General features: G+C 42.8%; 1 protein-coding gene across 4 annotated transcripts in view; it reads right to left on the reverse strand.

Moving 5' to 3' along the window:
- The window catches only part of ptprt (protein tyrosine phosphatase receptor type T), a 317399-nt gene that overhangs the window by 171009 nt on the left and 123175 nt on the right, over nucleotides 1–23215 (reverse strand). For all 4 annotated transcript variants that reach the window (XM_071493994.1, XM_071493993.1, XM_071493992.1 and 1 more), the window contains exons 9-10: nucleotides 3974–4089; nucleotides 2779–2959 (exon numbers count right to left, since the gene is read on the reverse strand). In XM_071493994.1, coding sequence (XP_071350095.1) covers nucleotides 2779–2959; nucleotides 3974–4089 — 297 coding nt within the window. The remainder of the gene's footprint in view (nucleotides 1–2778; nucleotides 2960–3973; nucleotides 4090–23215) is intronic.

The following is a 23215-nucleotide window of genomic DNA, read 5'->3' on the forward strand; positions in this document are numbered from 1 at the left end:
CAGGAATTCAGAGTAGATGAGCTTCAGACCAGTTTTCTTGTCTTTCACTTTTTATGTGAGAAAATCATGTTAAATAAAATATTCAAATTATCTTTACAGAGTTTAAAACATGTCTGGAGGAACTTTAATAATCCACATGACAGGCCATTATTTATTTGTCTCCAAGTTTGTGATTGTAAATGATTTTTGTGACATGAGTATAAAACTATTTTAAATCATCTCCACACATGAGAAACTTTACATCATTCAAAGTAAAACTTTAATCTCATTCAGACATTTCTTCCTCCCTGACTTGTATTTCTGAAGACATTTGAACTTTTCAAAACGCTCTGGGAGGTAATTAGCTGCAGAACAAAAGCAAATCAGTTTGTGGAGTAAACATGAGGAAATCTTTAACTTTCAAGCAGCGCTGGACTAAGACTTTTTTAAAAAATTACAATTTCCTAAAATAACAGCTGTGTCAAATCAGCAATGCTGGATGTGTCACAGTGAGAAAGCCGAAGGGCTCGTGACTGAACGTGACTAGGCAGGTTGTGCACACATTTGTGTGTTTGTGTGTGCGTGTTAATGTGCAGCTTCCAGTAGGTAAAACAATTAAAAAGGATATGATTAAAACCAGAGAAGTTCTCATTCTGATATTACTGCTATAAACGAAGAAAAATGAGTCCTGTGCAAGACAGAGAGAGAGAGAGGATAGCAATTTTATATCTTAATTGCAAATTCCCCATTTTGAGATATATTTTCTATTTCATCAGGAATATTAAATAGAGGAAAATCATATATATGTATTTGTGTGTGTGAGAGAGAAAGAGAAAGAGAGAGAGAGAGAGAGAGAGAGAGAAAGAGAAGCTGCTTCATTTGCAGGAGCCCCGGCTCTATAAAGCCATTACCGTACAAACAGCAATTAGCCTCCGTGTGAACAATTGCCGTTCTGTTCGCTAATTACTGAATTACAACCAGGAGATTAACGATGGTTAAATAAAAAACAATTAAGAACAAAACAATTAAGACTTCTTTTTTTCTTCCTTCCCCCCAAAGCCATCACTGCTCCCCAGTAATGTTAGCACTCTTTTTAAAAGGGTTCAGACAAACTCAAAGTCTGTGTGTGTGTGTGTGTGTGTTCAGCAAGTAAAGGTAGGAAGATGTGATGTTCCCCAGAAGCTAAATTCAGAGGATATTAGTTATGAGATCAGGAGAAGAACAGCGAGCCCTGAGGAGGGTGGGAAGGAGATGAGAGATTTTGGATCATTAGAAGGTTTTTTTATCCTGCTTATCAGGCGTCGCTCTAATGGATTCAAGCGATTCCATTTTATCGCAAGCATGTTGTTGAGAGAAATGTGAAGCAGCAGTGAATTATTAGTAGTAGCGGCTGGGGCAAACACTCTGTTCTGAATTTAGTAGAACATGGAGCCCTCTGGAAAGGAAGCAGGAGCTGAAAATGTTGTTTTGAAATCATTTCAACTGCTGGGGTGCATTTAAATACGAGGAGTGTGTCAGTAAGTATGGCTCGTCCTGCTCAGGGGCATAATAACAGCATATTTCTGTTGATTACGCAATTTTGGATATTGCAGGGATCAAACCTGTGTGATTATAGATCTAGTGCATCTCTAAAGGCTATCCTGTCTCATTCATTGCTTTAGTTGGTTCCTGCAGCTAAATTTAAGTTGCATTATTCGATTTTCTGAAGACCAAAGGGTAGAAAAATATCAAAACACACTAACAAGATAACAAGCTGCACTGGAACCACCATATCATCTGCTGCAGAAGTTTTTCTGGTATGTTAGCAAGAATTTACCAGAATATTATTCATGGAAGACATCTTCCCGGCAACTCAGAGCTCTGGTTTGGTCTCAGCCAGCTCTTGAAGGTCCCATCCAGTCTAAAGGTAGATGTCCATGTGTTTGTGATTATAAAGCAGGTCTAGGTTCTATATTAATACTGTGAAAGTATCAAAGCCTCAGTCCACAGAGAAATGCACACAGCCTGTATTCAGACACTGAGCCTTAAAACCAGCCGTCAGGACTTCTGGAACTTTGTGATGTCACAACAAAGCAGTCACTGATCTCAGCCATGCCCCAAGCCCCGCCCACCTGGACCCACCATCCAACCTTGCAGGTTTGGGTTTCTCTGAGTGTTTACCTGAAATCTGCTGTATTTTTACTGGATCGCTCAGACAACAGTCAGCCAATCAGACGAGAGGCTCGGATGAGAGAGAAGCCTGGGAGAGGAGATGTAAAACTACACTGAGATGGTTTCATCAATTTGTTTGATGATGTGCAGGTAATAATCAAATGTGGAAACAAAAAGCATTTTACTGATTTCATTTAATGTTAATAACAAAAATGTGACAGGTTTAGAATTTAAAGATCATTTATGTAATATGGGAAACACTCCGTCCCCCTGGTTACCTCAGGTTATAATAAATAACCACAAATGTCAGTTCTCCAAATGTAGGTCCTGCTGCTCTGTTGTTTCTGCACCTGTCAGTCGCACCATGTGGGTTGGACTGTAACATCCTTATCTCGCGCTCCCTGATGGAGATGTCTGCGTTTCTGCTGGTGGCCAGTTCTCCTTCAGTTTATTCTAAACAAGCTGCTGCTGCTGTCAGATAAGTAAAATGAACCATCTTCTGTGAGCCAGAGGCTTTTTCCCCCAGGAGATGCTGACCAGACACGGAGCTGCTGGGTTGCTGAAGCTGTTATGGACTGGCTGTAGGTTGGACCACTGCTGTGTTATACACTTTGCTGTTAAACAATTTGAAGAGATGTCTTCACTCACCGTCCTCCTCTGTCTGTTTCACTATCTCCTCGCTCTCCTTGCTGCCCTCGGGGTTAGCCAGGACCAGCCGCAGTCTGACTGTCACAAAGGGCCTCAGCCCCCTCAGAGTGTAGTGTGACGATGTCTGGATCAGCTCCTCTGCTGCAAACTCCTGCTGGTTGAACACGTACTGGTACTGCACCTGGAAAACAGAGGGGAGGACGTCACTGGGGCGGCTGTGGCTCAGGAAGTAGAGCAGGATTCTTTTATTGATTATTACTTCCTTTGTTTTACCAGGAAGTCCCATAGAGAACACAGCTAAACAAACTCACCACACATTAAAATACAGCATAAAACATAAAATACCACAGAAATACAACAGTAATGCATTAAACAAGTACATGTCTCATCACATGCCCTGAAGGTTTTCGATGGATATAAATCTATGTTATTTTAGATCTTGCTGTACATTCTTCTATGTCCAAGGTGCAAAATAATAAAAAAAAAGATCTATGAAAACTCCTGGTTCATTAAAAAGCAGCCACTGAGAGGATAGTAGCTGAGAGCTGCTTGAGCTGAGGCAGAAGAGGGTTCAGAGGTCAGCTGGGAGTTTACCAATAAAAATATACCAGTGCTGTTGTCTGTGAGTGGTTAATGATGTCCAGCCCATCAACTGATAAAGGGTGCAATGATGAGTGAGAGACTGTGAATTAGTGATACACCGAATCAAGGCTCCATAACAGAGAGGAAGCTGCATAATTAAAAAGGTCTGTGTCAGACCCCGGCTCCTCCAGCCAGCATGCTGAAGTGTCCTTGGGCAAGATGCTGTTCTATCAGTGTGTGGATGTCGGAGAGAATGGTTGAATGTTGTATTTATTGTGAAGCTCTTCGAGGGGTCTCTAAGACCAGAAAAGTGCTACACAAGTGCATAAGTTAAAAACAATGATTAACATGGAGCTGCCCTTATGTAATGGACTTAACCTTGTAATGCTTTGATAGAGCTGAAAGGAGAGAACCCTGTGAAGATCTTCACGATTGAAAATGACGTTTTAAATTTCAGTCAACATCTTAAAATAATGAACTTGTCAAAACTTAACTTTTACATAAAAAGGGCCCAATAATGGCACCAATTCTTACAGCTTCAGATAATGCAACATCATGGTGGAGACTAGTTAATGTAACTTGCACCACACAACATATGAGCAGCCGTGCGTACCGTCAGGTTGTAGCTGTGGCAGCGCGTCACGGCGTAACCAAAGGTCTCCCACTGTATCGTCAGCTGGCGAGCTCTGACATCCACCACGTTCACATTCTGGGGACCGTGGACTGGATCTGAAGAGAGACAGATGTGGACAGAAAGAAAAGTTAGTTCTTCAGCTCAGCAGGGGAAACATCCAAGAAAAGGCTGTTGAGCCAATTATTTCACTGCAGCACAGTGACACGGGGACCGAGTCACCATGGTTAGAGAGTTTTCAGACTTAAACTTGTGAACTTTAAGTTACAGGACGATCTTTCCCGGCTGTATCGGTCATGAATTCACATCTGATCATCGTGAGGACAGTTTTTGTTGCCACCCAAGTTTAAAATGTTTATCACCAAACTGAAGCTTGCTTTTACATTGTTTAAATAACATAGCTTTAGAAAGCGACATTCACCTCACATCTCTTCAGCAGTTACTCAAGTTCCTCTCAATAAACCTTTCACATCACCATCTTTCATAAACTGTGGAATATGACAAAAGAATTTCACTTAACTTTCCTCAAACTCTTTGTGATTGTGATTAAAACCTTTTGCAGCAGCAGCAATACAGGTAACAAAATCATTTTTTTGGACCAAATCTATATATGATTAGTTCTGATACTGTTGAAGTTTGAACAATGTAACTTGTATTAGATGAGAAAGTCTCTAAGGTAAATTTGATTAGACAAAACGTTTTACAACCAGCCCTGGTGTCCCTACAGGGGCAGAAGTTTGACATGTACCAGATTCAGCTGGTGTATTTACTTAATGGCCCTCTGCAGGGCCCGACTCTGATGGTTCAGAGGTTCCGACCTGTGGTCTGTTAGTCACTGGACGGTGTCTCTAACCATCAGGCCATGCTGTGTCACAACAGAGGAGCCCAGATTTACAAGCCACAGATTAGCACAGAAGTCCCTTATTGATCTGCAGATGGTTGGAGTGGTTATTACTACCTATCCCATATGTCACACACACACACACACACACACACACACACACACACACACACACACACACACACAGCATTGTTCCAGCCATATGTTGGGCTCTCATCCCCAGGTTTGTGTACCACGACTGACTGCACACTAACAAGCCTGCTCAAGCTGATCTCCCTGTCTGCTTAATTAGTTTCTATCATTTAATGACGGCAACCAGAACAGGTCAGTGTATAATTAAAGAAGCTGCACCAGCCGTTCTTCTTCCAGTGAAAATGAAAACTTCACTCATGACGACTTGTGTGATCTACCAAACCTGGACAGAACAGCTGCATAGGAAAAATGAATTTTGGCCCTGAAATTAAAAAATAAAAAATAAAAAAAATAATTTATCCCAAAACAGCAAGATTTAATAGTAAAACTCTGTGTGTCACATCTAAAGCAGGGAAAATATTTAGCTTCTTAAATAAATTCATTCTAATTTATGATTTCAAACTGAGGCAAAATCTGTCCATCACAAATATTTAGCATCATTTCTCTTTTTTTTCTGTCACTATCAACCAGCCCTGACCAAAAATCGATTCAGTAATCCTTAAAATTAACTTAAACATCTTCTCTTGGCCAATAAGTTGTAATGACTGACTGATTGGAAAAGCCAAATGATTTGACACCTCCTATAATAATTAACCAGGCTGAAAGACTTAAAGTTAACCCTTAATTTAACAATTGTGTATGAAGACATTTAAGTGCATTATGAGATTGTTAAAACAAGCTACTTACTATAAATGTAAGATCAGCCTAATGAGACAAGATTAGACAACGGCACCATGGATTAGCCATCTTACTGGCCATCTGAGACAGGAGACGAGTGTGTGTGTCTGTGTGTGTCTGTGTGTGTGTGTGTACTGTATGTTAGTGTGTGTGAGTCTGCAGATGGGGAAAAGCTATATTTCAGCTCAAGATGAGAACAGGATCATTATTGCAAGTCTGAGAAATCTTATTATCTTAAGTCTTATTATTGATTTATATCTTATTTTGTTTTGTTTTTCTTTTTTTGTATATATATATGTGTGTGTGTGTGTGTGTGTGTGTGTGTGCGCGTGTGTGTGTGTGCGTGCACTGCATTGACAGATCTGTGTGTTTGTGAGTTGGGATGGACTCCCTGGGGTGCTTTATGGTTTAAAGAGTCTGTGTTTCTACTTAAAAGACCAAAGCCTATATAGTAATCCACTATTCCTGGATAAAACTGTGGCAGACTGACATTTGGCAGCCAAGAAAGCTGCAGGGGGGAAGTGACATAACCAACTTATAACCCGATCCTCGGGTCAGCACAGCAGGCAATATGCTTTCACACAGCCCACATTCTGTCCCCAGAAAACAGAGCTTCACCATATCTGACTGCAACTGTTTGCTCCATTTCCATTTTATTCAAGAGAAAAGAACTTGCAGGTCATCACACAGCAGTCAGACTCAAGAATGACAAGTTTTTCTTAAGATATCCACTTTCTTGTTACAGTTCATATAATCAAGTTTATTTTTCGTGCAGGCATGACAGGCCTTGAGCCAGTGAACCACTCATGGACTTGTTATCTGATACCAGACCACCATCATTTTTAAATTATATACTTTTTATTTCCATTTTCTTTTTATTCCTTTATTGGTGAGATAACGTAACAAAAACAGGTGAGACATGAAGGGTATATAATAAAGGACAGTTATAGAGATATAAAAATGAAAACAATATGATGTGTATTGTGTGAGTCTGTGGTATGCATGTGTGTGTGTGTGTGTGTGTTTATATTACAGATAATAGTCTGGGGAGACTGGTTTTATATGATATATCTTACAACAAAAACATGATAACAATACAAAATAGTATGAAATAATATAATAATAGTGGAGTGATACTATGACAATATAATATGCATTTATTGTAATTTTAAATATACCATTATATTATAATAATATCATGACATAATTATAACACTGTGGAGTTGAATAGTGATGAGTGGTGAGGTCAGGTTGAGCTACAGGACCCCTGACCACACGGGGTCGACCCTGTGTTCCTACCTGAATGATTTTCATCATTTGATGATGAAAAGAAGCAGGAGCCTGATAACAAACACTAAGCTAAAATATGCAGGTTAGTCATGATGTCTGGGTGAAGCAGTGAGCTGGAGCAGGTTGGTGGAAACTGAAGCAAGAAATATTTGGATAAATTTAACATACAAATCTGTTGTGGGGTAAATCTTGTCTCTAACACAGTGCATGCTGGGATAGCACCAGCCCCCACAACCCTCAGCAGGATCAGTAAGTTACAAATTGGACAAAGAATGAAACTTATGAACACTAATGAAATAAGAAAAATCATTTAGTACCATATCTGCCTGATCAGAAGCACAGACATTTCAGTGGGAGTCTAAAACTGAGCTGATCCTGTTTTCAGTCAAACTCCTCCAGAGAACAAATGTGAGCTAACCTATAATTATGCATACTTAAACACATCAAGTGATGTACCTGTAATGAAGGCGCGCACCATGATTCCACAATTAGAGAGACATAATCGCTCATCACTGAGCTGAGGAGAGAGAATTAAATAACCAGTTTTCCCCAAGAAAAGCAATAAATCAAAGCTCCTCTGACTGCAGCGACTCGTGTTTCTGCACAGACTCAAGTCACATTTACGCTCTGAGGTCTGGAGAGGAACAGGCCAAAACCAACACGCAGCAACCAAACCAATCTGCCCCCCCCTATTGCCAGCCATCGCCACAACTACCACCCACTTAATCCAGTAGTCTGTGAGTCGGGAATGAAGGGAGCTAATCTTTCAGATAATCTGACTCCAGCTCGGTTGGAGCCCCCCTAAACAGACTGTTCATTTCTGGTGGGGAAACACTGGTGGTGGGGGTGGGGGAGGACAATTCAACAAAATAAAAATGAACAAGAGGCAGCAGAGATTATACCAGTCAGACTAATGTTAAATTTAAAGCTCAACCCATTGGCCCTGCTGTTCAATCATACCTGAAATTTCATTTCAAGATTATCGTCCAAACCTCAGTTGTTCTAAAAATGCATTTCCAACTGTGGTCAAACTAAAGACCAGGACTGCTGCAGATGGAGGGAAACACAGAGAGAAGAGACAGAAATAAATAGGAGAGAGAAAAAAAACTGTTGCTGATGAATTGAGTAGGATGGAGAGAGATGCTGAGAGAGAGAGATGGAGAGGAAGAGAGATGGAGAGGAAGAGAGCCGGCGAGGTTATTTGAATTATAACTTTGTTTACATCGTTAAGTCGATGATGGTGTCTCCCAGGCTGCCCTTGGTCATGACAAATGCCAGATTTGCCACATCATCCATCTGATTTATTCTCTCTTCCTCCTCTCCTCTCTGCTCTTTCCCTCCATCGACATGCCTCCATCTATTTTCCATCTCGCCGGTGCCTCCATTCCTGAGCCGCTCTCTACACCCACGTGCACATCAAAGACTGATTATGATGTGAGGAAGAAAAGACTGACGTCCAGCAGGACGTAAAAACAAGGAGCGAGAAGCTCAAAGAAAGTGTGTTGATGTGTCCACAGCTAACACGATGGATGGATGGATGGATGGATGGATGGATGGATGGATGGATGGATGGATGGATAAATGCACCAATGGACAGATGGAAGGAAAAGACAGGCTTATTGTGTACATGTGGAGGAGGAACCCTCGTACCTGCAGAGGGACACAGCCCCACCCTCATTAATCAGGATGGGTCAGGGGCTGGCATGTTAGCCATCACACACTGTGAGGGGGCACTTTGAACAACTCAGCTGGCACACGATGTGACAAGGCCAAACAGTGAGGCCTCCTCCCCCCTGTGGTGGACCAGGCGATACAAGTGGTCCTTGGTCCCATTAAGAGGACAACAGAGCGTACAGCCAGAGGCTTCCTCGCCCCCCACTACAGAACAACACCAACCACAAACAGCACTTCACTGCTTTTATACCAGACTGCTGCTCTGGTGCAGTGAAGCACAGGCCGATTATGCAGCTTGTTCAAACGAACAACTGTCTGACTGCAACTGTCAGGCTGTGACTACCCCACTGATCTCGCCACCACCTTCAGAATCACAATCTCTTTCAAGCCCCTGTTTATACACAACTTTAATGTGATTATATCTTTCACATGAATCTGATGTTGAGGTTGGTGATTGTACAAAAATGGTGGAAAGTGATGAAGTGTGGATGTGCTGGATAAATGACTCTTGCATTAGGAAATGAACTGTGGGAACATTTGAAAATGGTGACCGATGGAAGCTAATTCCCATGGCTGTACATAAGAACCAAATCCAGGTCTTTTAGCACCGGGGTTGACTTTTCCTTGATTTTTCTGCCACTCCGGGCTGAACCGTCTGCTATTACGTACAGTATTCTGGCTAACAAGCATCTGTGCCGGAGGATAGTGCTAATTCCCCCCTGATTTGACCTGAGGAAGAGATAAAAAGTTGTTTTGCCTGCCTTTGAAAGTACTTAAGGGTCTATTGGATGTTTTGGCAGGTAGATATCTAGTTCAGGCAAGAGCCTAGTGAGGCATTGTGTTTTGGGATGCCTTCCTGAATCTGATGAATGAGCAGCAGAAATGGAGCCATTAATCCAAAGACTTTAGGGAGCCATTCCAGGGAGAAGAGGGAGGGGAGGGAGAGGAGGAGTGGAAATCAATCTTACTGCCTCCCTATGCTCCCCATCCTCTGTGTTGCTCTCCTGTTCCTTTTGTTTCAGTCTAATCCTTCCTCATTTACTTTTTTCCTTATGTTTTCCTTTGCTGTCATTAATACTTTTTTTCATAATGTTTTCTGTGTCTGTTTTATCATTGCTCCCATCAGTTCTCATTCATCCCTCCTTGAACTTTCCCACCTGCCTCTTGTGCTCATTCTCTACCTCAGTCACTCACTTCCCTCTCATTTTCCCTCCCATTTTACCACCATCTTTGCTTTTAAATTGTAAATCACAATTTTAGCTTCTTGGGTTCAAGCTTTTCTAAGACACACTTGGCTTGTTGTGGAGATGGAATCCGCTGCCTGTGTCAGTCAAATTTAGAAAAACCCTCCTGGTGACAGTCATGTCCAACATTTATGACGATTCCCGACTCACCTGGGATTTTCCTTTTCTAGACTACTTATCAAAATGTCATGATGATTAAAAAAATGATATGGAGGGAAAGTAGTTGTTGCTGAGGAAAAGGCTGATATTATTTCCCTTGGCGACTTTGGTCTGGAATCTTAGCTCTCATTTGTGGAGCCATTTAATCGTGCTTGCTGCACGAGAGCAGCTCGTTAGGGGAAAGGAAGGCGATGTAAGACCAGGTGTATTCAGTAAAATAAAGTTCTTCATTTGCAAGCAGCTCACATCATTGACCCAAACAAACAACCAGGAGGCAGCTACAAGAAAAACAGGGCTCGTGGACGCTGTTCAAATCAAAGAAACACATAAAACCACAAGAGGACTCTGAAAGCAAGAGCCATGAGTAACTTCTCCTAAAAGAAACCTAAAATGGAAATAAAAGCTCACGATATGATCTGACTTAATGAAAACCAACCACCCCCCGGCTCCTAGTGTCTCCTAACAAGCAGTGAGGACAGGTGAAACTGCGCCTGGCCCAGTCCCCAGGTAGTTAATGCGTACCTACAACAACTCCACAGAGGTAACATCTCCCAGTCTCACCCCGGGTCTGGGTCACCGAGTCACAGGACACTGACACAACGTTCTGAAGATCTGATCCAGAGAACAACCGATCATTCACATGCAGCCTCTGGATTCAAACACACACATAAATTCCCTCCACATTCGAAAGGTGATGCACTGTGCTTGAATGTGGTACAGCAACAAGCTTTGTTCTCCAAATGCTCCACCTGCTCTCCATCTTTTTCTGAGCACGTGGATTGAATCAGAGTGCGGCGCTCTTCAGTATGCTCTCATTGGCCGTGGCTGCAAGACCTGACGATTTCATGCTGATCTTTGCAACTGTGCCGTCAAAACGGAGCCCTGTGTTTTCTTCTCTCTCTCTCCATGGCCTCCTACACCTGTGCTGCTCTCCACCTGTCTCCAGCTTCCTGTGTTTCTCATTCGTTCTGTATTCAAAGACCTAAAAGGCGAAAACATAAAAAAATGAGAATAAAAGAAGAGTCAGAGGAAAACACAGAGAGCTTCCCTCTGGGTTCAACATAGCAGGGATGGCTCTCTGTTCCAGGCTGTGTGTGTGTCTGTTTGTCTGATATTTGTGTGTGTGTGTGTGTGTATTGGTGTGCACAGGGAAATTACATATTTCTAAAGATACACTGCCAAAGGCTAGAAATACAATTAATACTCGAGATCCTGACAACTCCCACCACTACAACACACACACACACACACACTCACACACACACTCCCCTGAGGCTCATATATCTTCAGCATTAGGTGTGTGACCGTTGATATGTTGCAGAGGTTGCACTTTTAATCTGCATCCTCACAGCGAAGAAATAACAGCCTAACCTCTATCTAAACACACACACACACACACACACACACAACACACACACACACACAAGCAAAAAAGCAAGATCGCCGTCCTTGGATTTAAGAAAAGTGTGCGTGTGTTGTTTGTGTCCAAGTGCACGTTTGTATGTTTCTGTGTTTTACAGCCCCGCCCAAACTGAAGTACCTATGAGGTCCTTACATAAAGACAACACCTATGAGCCCACGTGTAGAAGCACACCAGCACAGACACACACTCGCTCCCTCACCACAGCACTTAAGGACGATCTCAGATTCACCTCATTAATGAAAATAAAAGTCAAGTCTGTAATATTTCACCACGAAGCACCTCGACAGCAGCCTCATCAAATTATCAGCCTCTTAATCATGACAGCTTTAAGAATGTCATTAATTTGGCTCATTGCCTCCACACACACACACACACACACACACACACACACAGAAGTTTGAAACTGTTCTTTTCAGAGAAGACGTACATTCGCCTCAATCTCTACATGTACAGGGACACAAACAAACAAATAACTTAAAACATACAAAGACACACTCAACCCATGGCCCAAAACACACACACACACACGCAGCTGCAGACAGGGCGACACCCTGGAGCTTCGTGACTTGGATAAATTGGATTAAATCGACGAGTAGCAGATGCCTTTTAGTGGATTTTAATTATGTCTCCCTGCATGGAGTCAAATACTGAGAGCTAAACCATAACTCACCATATCTGACTGAACGGCAGAATTCCTTTAAACTCTGGAGCAGAGCTACATCTCTCTCTCTAACCTTTGGGAGACAGAAAAATAACTTTATCCAGAGATCAACAAATAAGAAATTGGATGTGAATATGGTTTTAAATCATATGTAAGCATTTCTTTGAGTTTTCTTTGTTTCTTAGGTCGACACAGATAGAGCTGCTGTATACATGGAAGCTATTAATGCTAATGCTAACCGTCTGATTTTTATCCCGAAGAAAAGCAAAGATCATCTAATTTGAAGGAAGAGAACCATGATCTTAAATCGTCTCAAGCAGTTTTTGTGCCTAAACCTAACAAACTCACGACTGTTTATCATTGTAACCATGACAACCACGGTCCAGTACACCTGCCACTGTAGGGGCGCTAACAAACGTCCTGTATGTGTCATGCCTCAGCTGGATAGCTGAGTTCCCTTTTTTGTTTCCCCTAGTGTGTTGTCTTGTACTTCCTGTTTTATTTTGAGACTCACCTCTTTTCTCATTTCAGGTTCCTCACTTCCTGCCCTCATGTGTCCTCCCCTTGTGTGATTACCTGCCCTGCCCTAATGTGCTGCACCTGTGTCTCATTGTCTTCCCTCTCCCTGAGTATTTAGTCTCTGTGTTCCCTCCCTTCTGTGCCAGTTCGTCTAGTTCTGTATGACTACGTTCCAGCCTTTATTCCCCGTGTGCCTTACTCGTATCTTGTCTAGTTTTTGGTTTTTGACCCTGCCTTTGCCCACCGATTTTGATACCTTTGCTCCGCGGACTGATCTCCAGTGTACCGACTTTTGCCTGATTAAAGGACATTGTGAACTCGCTACTGTGTCAATCTGCATCTGAGTCCGAGCCATTGTTCAGCCCTGACAGTATGGTTGTTCAGGTTGGAGCACATGTTGGGAGCCGGTGCCGGAGAAATGTTCCTACCAGCGACCTCCCAGCCCGCTGGTCACTGAGCACGACACTGAGGCCCTGTTGGCTTTAAAGTTACTGCCCCCATCCTTTTCTAAAGTAGGTAAAACAAAGTTTTCTTGATCTTCCTGCTATAAAACATCACATCATACCACAGCTGCAGAGTGGCTGCAGCACAACAACATCTTCAGTGGTTAGCGCTGTAGTCTGTCAGCAGGATGGATGCTGGGTGAATGTATATTGTGATAAGCAGCAAGAAGAGGAAAGCTCTGAGCCAAACCACGCACTAATGTAATTCAAAATGGAGCAGAGAGGAAATCTATTTTAAATCCTGCTGTATTAATACCATTGCTGCCTACAGGAAGGGAAGGGACAATTGAGTTGGAGAAATTTGCAGAATGAGGGGTCCGGAGAAGGGCGGGAGAAAGGGATACTGTAGTGAGGGAAAGAAGGAGGGGGTGTTGAAGGCGAGAGTCTCATTTGTGGGAGGGAAAGATGGGGACAGTGACAAACACAAGACTCAGAAAGAAGAAAGTAAAAAGAGAGACAATGAGGGACAGAGGGAGAAGAAGAGAAGCAATATGAAAGTGGAAATACATGAGAGAGACGTAAAGTCAAAAACAAGGCTGATAGAAGAAAAGAAAAAAAAAGGAGGAGGAACAGGGGGAACAGGCAGAAACCGAGAGCTAGAGGGGACGAGAGGAAGATTTAAAGCAGCGATATAATGAGCCAATTGATGGTGAGGCCTGGGGTTAAGCACCTGAAGCCAGCCAGTAATTGGCTGAGAATGGCAGAGTGACAGACAGAGAGATACAGGCTGCGACCTGGAAGGAGAGAGCGATGGAGGCAGGAAGATGGAGGGAGGTACCGAACACATTCATCGCCAGATAAAAAATGTCATCGTGGCCGGGAAAGTGGAGGAAAGGAAGAGAAACGCTCGAGGACCCAGATTAAAGGCATGAATCCAGCTGCTCGTTACAATAATGTCACTCAGCCAATTATATCTGCAACAGTCAGATTAAATTATAAAAGAAAATGTCTTTTACTTCAAAAGCCATTTGATTTTCATCGTGGTGTGTGATGATACCTCCAGTGGGTCTTGTGTTATGAATAATCTTTGACGATGGATCTTTTAAAACCATTTCCTTGATCATTAAAGCAAAATCCCTAATGTGGCTTTTTCAGGGCTGTGATTTGAAAGAAAATAAAAAATTGTTTTCATAAATCCCAGTGTCATGTTGGGTTCTTTTTTTTTCTTTTTTTTTTCAGAAAATTATTTTTCCAAAATTATCTGTGTCCCCCTGTTGATCATCATCAGTTTTAACATTCACTCTATTGCTGTAATAGAATCAACTAAACTGGTCCATCCGTCCATCCATCCATTTTCTTCAGGTTGGGTCATGGTGGCAGCAGGTCAAGTAACGTAGTCCAGACATCCTTCTCCCCAGCATCATTTTCCTGCTCTTCCTGGAGGATTCTGAGGTGTTCCCAGGCCAGATAAGGTACATAATCTCTTAAGCGTGTTCGACCTTGAGGCCTCCTCCCAAGTTGAATGTTCCTAGAAGACCTGGATTTAAAGGCACCCAGGAGGATCCTAACCAGATGCCAAACCAGCTCAACTGGTTCCATTTGCCATGAAGCAGCAACAGCTGATGTTTCTCACAGAGTGCCGAGCATACTGATGTAGTGATGGAGAGACTGATCGGCTTGAATGAAAAAGAGTTCAGAGAATCGTGCCACAGTCTCGTGTCAAACCAACCATTCCTGCAGACTGGTATCTCTCTCCTGTCCACAAGGCTTCCCCCAAGTCTGCATCCCACCCCAGGAGTTCACCTGATCTGCCACCTGCCAGGTGACTGCGCCCATAACAGGTGAGTTCTGACAGGAAAGCAGGAGCATATATACAGTATGTAATTATTTCACTATAATGCACTTTATCTAATGAAGAGCTTAAAGGCAAGAACTAGATAATTACCTGCAGCATTTACTCTGATGAGGGTGGACTCTGTGATACTCCTAATATCTGAGATAAACACATACAAAAAAGGTATATTTTGAAATTGCCTCGTATAAGGGGGTGGGATCAGGAGCAGGGCTGAACCAACTGTTTGAAACACCTTTCCATGGGAGGGTAGGTAATGAGATCTAGCAGGAAGGTAGAGGATTTCATTTGTGAAACCAGTTTGACCAGAATCAGTAAAGTGATGAGTTTAAATTGGCTCTGGGAGGTTATGTCAGGAAAAAACTGTGAGGCTGCGGGAGCAGGTCAGATGTGAAGTCTCATATTTCCCTATTATTTCTAAAGGAATTGAGAAATTCCTCACATTAAGTTAAAGATGGTTCAGTGTCAGGAACAGCAGAGAGGATCATCCTCACCTCAAATAAACTGTGGAACTACTGTCAAAATATTAGAAAGAAAAATGATTTTCATAATAAAACATATTTATGGCCAGAATTGACAAGTTAGTATCAACCATTAATTAGCAGCTATGGTATCTGTGCAGTCTGCACGCTGTCGGCCAGTGCAACAGAAACGTGGTTGGCACCACTGCTGCAGCTCAACACGATGTGCACTGTAGTGTTAGCATGCAGCAACACCTCCTGCACAACACACCGTGAATTAGAAACTCTACAAGCTCAAAGGTGAGCGCAACAACACAGAAACAAGTTTCTCTGAAATCAACACAAGCTCTAGCATCTTTTGCTGGCACATCATAAATTCCCCTCATGGTTAAATGGTCATTTTCACTAAAAGGCTGATGTGATTGTATTTTCCATCTAATGCTCATATACACCACTAAACTTGATGGGTTGTTTTTGCTTTTAATGTTTGGCTATAGATGAAAAAAAGAGAAAAGCCTTTTCAAAACGTGAGGCTCTTGTTTTTTTCTTTTAACGAGTTATTTATTTGGTCTCTTCTTTGCCTGTCTGCAGATCGAAGAGACAAGAGGGGAGCACTTCTTAGGCTTTGTGCTGAGACGCCTCTTTCCAAATGTCACAACACTGTCGCCGCATCGAGCGAGCATCTTACAATACACCCACTGTGTCTTTGTGTGTCTGTGCAACCTCTCCGCAGTGTGGTGTGCGTCCAAATATACACCTGTGCCTATATATGTGTATGTGTGTGTGTATTACAGGGTCCAAAACCAAGACGCCTTATGACCATTAGTGTCTTTGTGCTGTTCTGCTGGTGTGTTTTTGTTTCTGTGTGTGTGTGTGTGTGTGAGAGAGCGCTTTAAGTGTCAGAGATTTTTGTCTTGTCCACTGGCTTAATGGGGGAGTATTGACTGGCATCCCATGATATGGCTCCCCCCAGCTGGAGGCACAGACAGCAGAGTGGGATTTATTGAATCAAGAAAAACAGAGGCAGAGAGAAAGAAAGAGAGCGAGTGATGACATGCAGACGTCAGGGTGGAAAAATGATATCCAGTGTCGCTGATGCAGAGTTTGTTGTGACCTTGTTTGTCAGTCAGTTACACAGAGACTGATGCTAACTACAGTTCAGTGATGAGAAGTTTGTACTTGGATTCATCCAGACGTTGCTGACTGAACAGGACATGGACAAGTAGGAGAAAATACACAACAGGCTAAATGAGAGTCACGGTAAACTGACTTTAAATGTAACTACGGTGTCATTGCAAGGACGTCCACAAAGGCAGGTGATACGTGACTCTGTATAAGCTGTGTCCATCCTTTGGAGGACATGGTCTGCTCCAGCGTGGCCCTTCGTAGCCGTCGTAGACCGCGAAGGCAGAGCCCATACAGGACGGTCTGGCCTACAGAGGAGTTTCACTTTGCATCAGCAGCTGTGGCTTCTGTCAGCCCAGTCACGCCGCTGTGACGCAGTCGCTCTTCAAACGCAGCGTCTGAATCGAGACACAGCAACTGCACGTCTCGTGTCCCTGTGGGTGAGTTTGACATCTGTTCCTCTGTGTCAACACACTTTGTTTTTGTTGCTCACGTTTGTCTCGACTAACACGTAACTGACCTCAGTGCAGTTTGTAATCTTGATTTACAGTACTTCAGAGCTCAAGTCCTCCTCCATCAGTCATCGGTGTTACTTGGTGGACCCGCAGCTGATGTGTCATGAGATGTACCATGGACTTTAAGGAGGGATGGTTAAGGGATGCTAAGCTACATGATATGATGTGAATCCACGTCCCATCACGTCATGCTGTAGCTGTCGCTGCTTAAAGTCCCGACCAGCAGGTGCTGGAGGGGGGTTAGTAAAAGAGAGATAAACTCTCCATGAACCCACATGTTGCAGCTGACCGTGACGAAGGTCCTGCAGTTAGAGCTCAAACTGAAGGACCACTGAGTCACTTTGAAGCGCTCGACCCTTCATGGTAATTCTGACCTCTGCTATCGCTGCAGATGAAGGAATATGGCGTGTTTATATTACTGAGCGCCCTCGTGAGCTTTCACAAAGGCTCGACAAAGCTCTCATCAGCCGGGCTTTCATCACAAACCAGACGCGGGGCCCGGGTCCACTGAGGGACTGAGCATCTCAAATCAGAGGACAAAAAAAATATGAAATTTGTTTTGGTCTGGCAAATAAAAAAGCTCAGCTGGGAGATCTTAAAACTGCACTCAGTTCATTTGAAAAGGTGTTTTACTGGTGAGGAATAAAGCTCAGAGCAAACACAACAAGAGGCAGTGATGATGTCAATCTCTCTCTGTCTCTCACATTATCCTCCTTATCTGTCTCAGTTATTCTTCTTCGTTGTCTTTTCCTCTCTATCTTCTTCTCCATCAGCTCTCTGTCTCTCACCTTCCACCTCGTTTTAATTTGGACATTTCCCCTTCCAATTTTCTCCTCTTTCTTCCCCTCTCCAGTCCTCCTACCCTTCAAATTTCCTTGTTTTTCTTTCTCTAATCATCTTCTTCTTGTTCTCTTTGCTCCCTAATTTACATGCTCCTCATCTGCCTCAACCCCCCTCCCCCCACCACCTCCCCCCTCCAGCTCTCATCAGTAGTGGGAAACTGGACAAAGACTAGAGGAGGTCACTGGAGTCTGCTGGCTACTCTTAATGAGCTCAGCATACACACACAAAGAAAGAGCATCTTTACACAACAACACATGTGCACGCACACAAACAGACACACACATTCACACCCAATCTGTCTTTTATTGCCTCTTGTTATCTGATCTGGTGAATGAATCCCATTCACTTCAGCTTTATTGGTAAAGTGTGTGTGTGTGTGTGTGTGTGTGTGTGTCCAGCTACACACTCACAGTAATTAGTGTGACAGACAGAACCAGTCGAGCATGGAGCTCTCTACTAATGTCGGCCAGATCACCTGAGTGGTGTGTGTGTGGCAACAAACTGATGCTGCATTGATCACCTATCTGCCTGTGTTGCCTGTGTGTGTGTGTGTGTGTCTGACACAAACACACTGACTCTGAACTCTTTTTTCCCTTGAGTTTCTTCTCATCATATTTCATCCTTCCTCTTTTCTCTTTTCCTCTTTTCTTTTTTTTCTTCTCCTTTAAATCACCTTTATTCTTCAAAATTAAAATTAAACATTAGTTTAAATTTGATTTCCTAATTGTTTTGGGATAACTGTAGATACGTCACATGCAGATCTGTTTATGGCCAAGAGGATGTGAACACATTACACCCACATTCGACTGTGGAACCTCTGATGCATTAATGTGCAGCTTGAAGCGCTTCAGTCCTCTGAGAGTTTGCCTGCAGGGATTTGCTCCCATTCAGCCACAAGGACAAAAGTGAGGCTCTCAGCCTGCATCGCTCTTCATGCCAAAGGTGTTGGATGGGGTTGAGGCCTTTGCTCTGTGCAGACAAGTCAGGTTCTTCCACACCAAACTGGTGTCTTCATAAACTTTTACCACAAAGTTGGAAGCACTGAAAATATCAGAGTACGCTGTGGCATAAGAATGAAAGGGCCTACCTCACAACATTTTTTTTAATCTTCTTTATCTTTTGTCATTTCCTTTCCTTGTCTGTAGAGGCTCTGCTCCTCCCTCCCTCTCCCTCTCAGTTCTGTTCATCCTTGTTGCTCTCTCTCTCTCTCTCTCTCTCTCTCTCTCTCTCTCTCTCTCTCTCTCTCTCTCTCTCTCTCTCTCTCTCTCTCTCTCTCTCTCTCTGTCTCTGGTTAAACTGAGACTTTTGATCAGTCCAAGCACATCTAAGCTCCAACACACACACATGAGGGTTTCACAAACAAATGGTATTCATCTCTCAGCGTGTGTGTGTGTGTGTGTGTGTGTGTGTGTGTGTGTGTGTGTGGACTGACAGGATCGGAGGAGAGAGAGAGGACAGGATGAGGGAAGGGCAGCTTCAAATAAACACACGAGCACACGCAGTCACAAGAGCCCAGTAAATTGATGGTAATCAACACGCACCAACTTCCTCCGCACACAAACAACAAACACTCCCCTATGAAGACATCTTGGTTGTTACTGCCGTGCCTTCTGATGAGATGAGGAAGTGGAGAAAGCAATCAGCCTTCCGCCTCTGAATCAATCACACACACGCAAAATCACACACACATATTCAGCCCATCACTTTGCCTCAGCTTGGAGTTGGTTTACAAGGATCAGCGAGGAGGTGTGTGTGTGTGTGTGTGTGTGTGTGTGTGTGTGTGTGTGTGTGTGTGTGTGTGTGTGTGTGTGTGTGTGTGTGTGTGTGAGAGAGACTTTTCTTCTGCCATGCAGTAATGACTGCTCTCACTGGGGATCAGACAGCATGAATTCCTGCCTTCCACCTCCACCTCAGTGTGTGTGTGTGTGTGTGTGTGTGTGTGTGTGTGTGTATATGTGTTTGTGTGTGTGTGTGTTGACAAACCCCCTTGTGTGCACATTTATTAGCCCAGAGATTGAAGCAGTGGGCGTTCGAGTGGGGAGAGATGGGGGGAGAGAAAGTAAGCAGCCGAATCATTTCTCTCTATTATTGTGACATGTTTCTTACAGTTTATTGTAATTTACTGCAAAACACTTTGGCAATATTGTTAATTTGTTGGACAGTCGCACATAAATCACACTGGGACAAAAACTAAACTAGGTAGAGAGGGAGAGAGGGGGTGAAGAGAGGGTGAAGAGGGGGTTGGAGAGAAACTGAAGATGTATAAAAACTGGACCTCTTACTGCACAACCTTTACAATTTATATCATAAGGGAAGATTAAATATTAGTTCACCTGTTGAAGGTCCCATTTAGTCGAAAGGTAGATGTCTGTTTTGATTATAAAGCAGGTCTAGGTTCTATATTAATACTGTGAAAGTATCAAAGCCTCAGTCCACAGAGAAATGCACACAGCCTGTATTCAGACACTGAGCCTTAAAACCAGCCGTCAGGACTTCTGGAATTTGTGATGTCACAACAAAGCAGTCACTGCTCTCAGCCACGCACTCAAACAGTCAGCCAATCAGAGGTAACCTTGGCCGATTCCTGTAACTAATTACTGTCATTAATTTGATTCAAATTAGGTTCTGTACGGCATCAATCAGCAATGGTCTCCCATATGCATGAGAAACACCACGTGGGTTTGTGAGGCATCAGTCAAATGTGGTCAGAGCTCCTCCGGAGAGTTTTCACTTTTTTATACCAAAGTTAAAAGGTATAAACAGATTTTTAAACACGAGGAAACCTGCTAATAAAGGTGATTGACGCCTTTTACGCTGCCAGAGAAAGAGTGAGCCATAGCCACTGAGACGCTTCATTCAGTGATTGTGTGTTTTTGAAACTTATGTTGGGGCTGCAGCTCAGCTGCAGTGTAGCTGTGGTGTTTCTGGCTGAACAGCACCGAGCTGGGCAGGAGGCAGGTGTGTCAACAGTGTCTGTGCTATGAGAGAATTATCAGCATGGAAAAAAGTAATTGCTTTTCCATTGTTCAGAGTGGACATCCAGCAGATTAACCCAGTACTGATACTGGTCCTGGTCTTCATCTGTGCCACAGATGTGTTGGACATGTTATTATTTCAATGTTCATATGCAAACAATCACTTCGTGAAATGATTTCAGGTTGTGTTTTATCACTTTTTGAACATTTTGAGCACATTTTAATAACACCATGATATTACTAATAACTATGATCAAATTTTTTATACTGTGTCATGTCTATATGGAAGTAGTGATGTAGACACCCACAGTCGCTCCCTGATTGGGTCTTATCAGCCCCTTTAAAATGCTTTTATAAAGTAAAAATGTATTTATGTTGCTGTTTCTTTACCTGAAATCTTCTTGTTTCGCGACTGACCTGTTGTTACTACAGCTCCAGAGAGAAGCCTGAGATGGTTTTTGGCTCTTACAAACACAAATATATCTTCTGATGGACGTCAACATTTCAGATAAAACACTAGGAAAGTGTAAAATATGGGACCTTTAATATAAAGCAACCCAATTCAACAGTAGCCTCCAACATAACCACACAGTTAAATCATCGCCTCTCATAACCAGATTCAACAAAAACTACTGGGTGTATATGGAATACTTGAATAATAAAGCTTCCTTCTGATATATGACTTTATATCAACTGTTGTTTACTTCCACTCTTGCCTCTGCATTATTACTTGAGCTTATTGCAACATCTCCAGCTGTGGAGAGTCTGCAGTCCATTTTCCTCTCTGTTCTTCTTTTCCTCCTTCCTTTGACTCTGCACACCAACCTCACCTGCACCCTGCTGGAACTCCCCTGCGTGACCCCGGCCACGGCTTGAACACACCACTGCTGAGATATGATGGAGGTTTCAAAGATAGCTGTCTGCATCATGTAGACTGTCTGCTGTGTGGGAACCACAGAATTAAAGCAGCTTGAAATTTCCAATAATACTTTAACCCTTCAGCCAAGCTGATAGACCTGGGATTTCTTTCTTTCTTTCTGCCTTTTTTTCATTAAAGCAAAGGCCTGGGGGAGAAGTTATAATGGGAGATGAAAGAGAGAGAGAGAGAGAGAGAGAGAGAGAGAGAGAGAGCGAGAGAGAGAGAGAGGAGAGAGAGACTTATACCTGAGAGCTGTCCAGTGATACTGTCAAAAGAGTGTTTGCCTCCTCTCGGAGGAGAAGAGAGAAGATAAGAAACCCTAAAACTTGCCCATGTACAACTTATCTGCAGTTTTCATTATAAACCAGATAAGGACTGGATGAGACACACATGCGTACTATATTATTTTCTTGTTTTTAAGACATGTAACTGATGAAATGTACTGTGATCCACTGAAATTCAGGTCGGGCAGATGAAATCATAATGGTTTGTTCAGTGGTTTCAGATGATGGCTGACAACCTGAGGGACAGGAGCAATGCTGGAGCAGATTACAGCAGTTACCTGGATGAAAACAATTTAGAAGATTCAGACACTTTTAAACCAGCTAAGCTGCCAACCAGCTAGTCAAGGAGGAGGGGGAGGAGCCAATGTCACCATTACCTTGAGGTAAACATTCACCTGATGCAGTACTGTCACTAAGTCCTCCGCCATCAAATAAAAAACTTTGACTTATATAGTAAATGATGGCCATCAACATTTTAAAAAATCCATAAACATAATAAAGAGTGGAATTGAACTGAGAATGTAGACAAATGTGCTTGTTTTTCTAGCCATATACAATTTCCAAGGCAAAGCCAGTGACTCACAAGAAAAGCCAAAGGTTTAAGGTCTCAGATGTTTTTATTCCATGTTTCTATCTGCTTCAGAAGCTGAGTAATAAAGGATTTAGTTTTTCAGAAAAGCCTCAGTTTTAGGAGCTTGTTTTTGAACAGTGCTGAGGTTTTAGATGGAGACTCAGGTCTTATGGGTCAATGTAAAGAGAAAAAGTTTATACTTAAAAACATGAACTGTAAACACACTGTTGGCTGATATTAGGGAAAGATGATGGTTTTGGTTAAATATTAAAAAGGCAACAGTGACTTTGAAGCACAAGACAGAGCAGAATGTCTGTTTCAATATTTAATATTCAATGTTTTTTAAATATTAAACCAAAAGCATAGTAAGTAATGACAGCAGAGAAGGAGCTGTGGGAGCGGCTCAGACAGATCCTCCCTCTGCTGGGAGGCTAACACTGAGATCAATGAACAGATGCAGGGGTCGGGCTGGACGCCGCAGTTTGCCAACTCAAAGTAACGATATGAGCGGCTGTCTGAGAACAGGAGGGTTCGACTGTAACAACTGCGAGGGAG

The sequence above is a fragment of the Trachinotus anak genome, unplaced genomic scaffold, assembly GCF_046630095.1.
Source record: "Trachinotus anak isolate AG129_WGS33_773 ecotype Australia unplaced genomic scaffold, CSIRO_AGI_Tana_v1 ptg000013l, whole genome shotgun sequence".
Classification (NCBI taxonomy): Eukaryota; Metazoa; Chordata; class Actinopteri; order Carangiformes; family Carangidae; genus Trachinotus; species Trachinotus anak.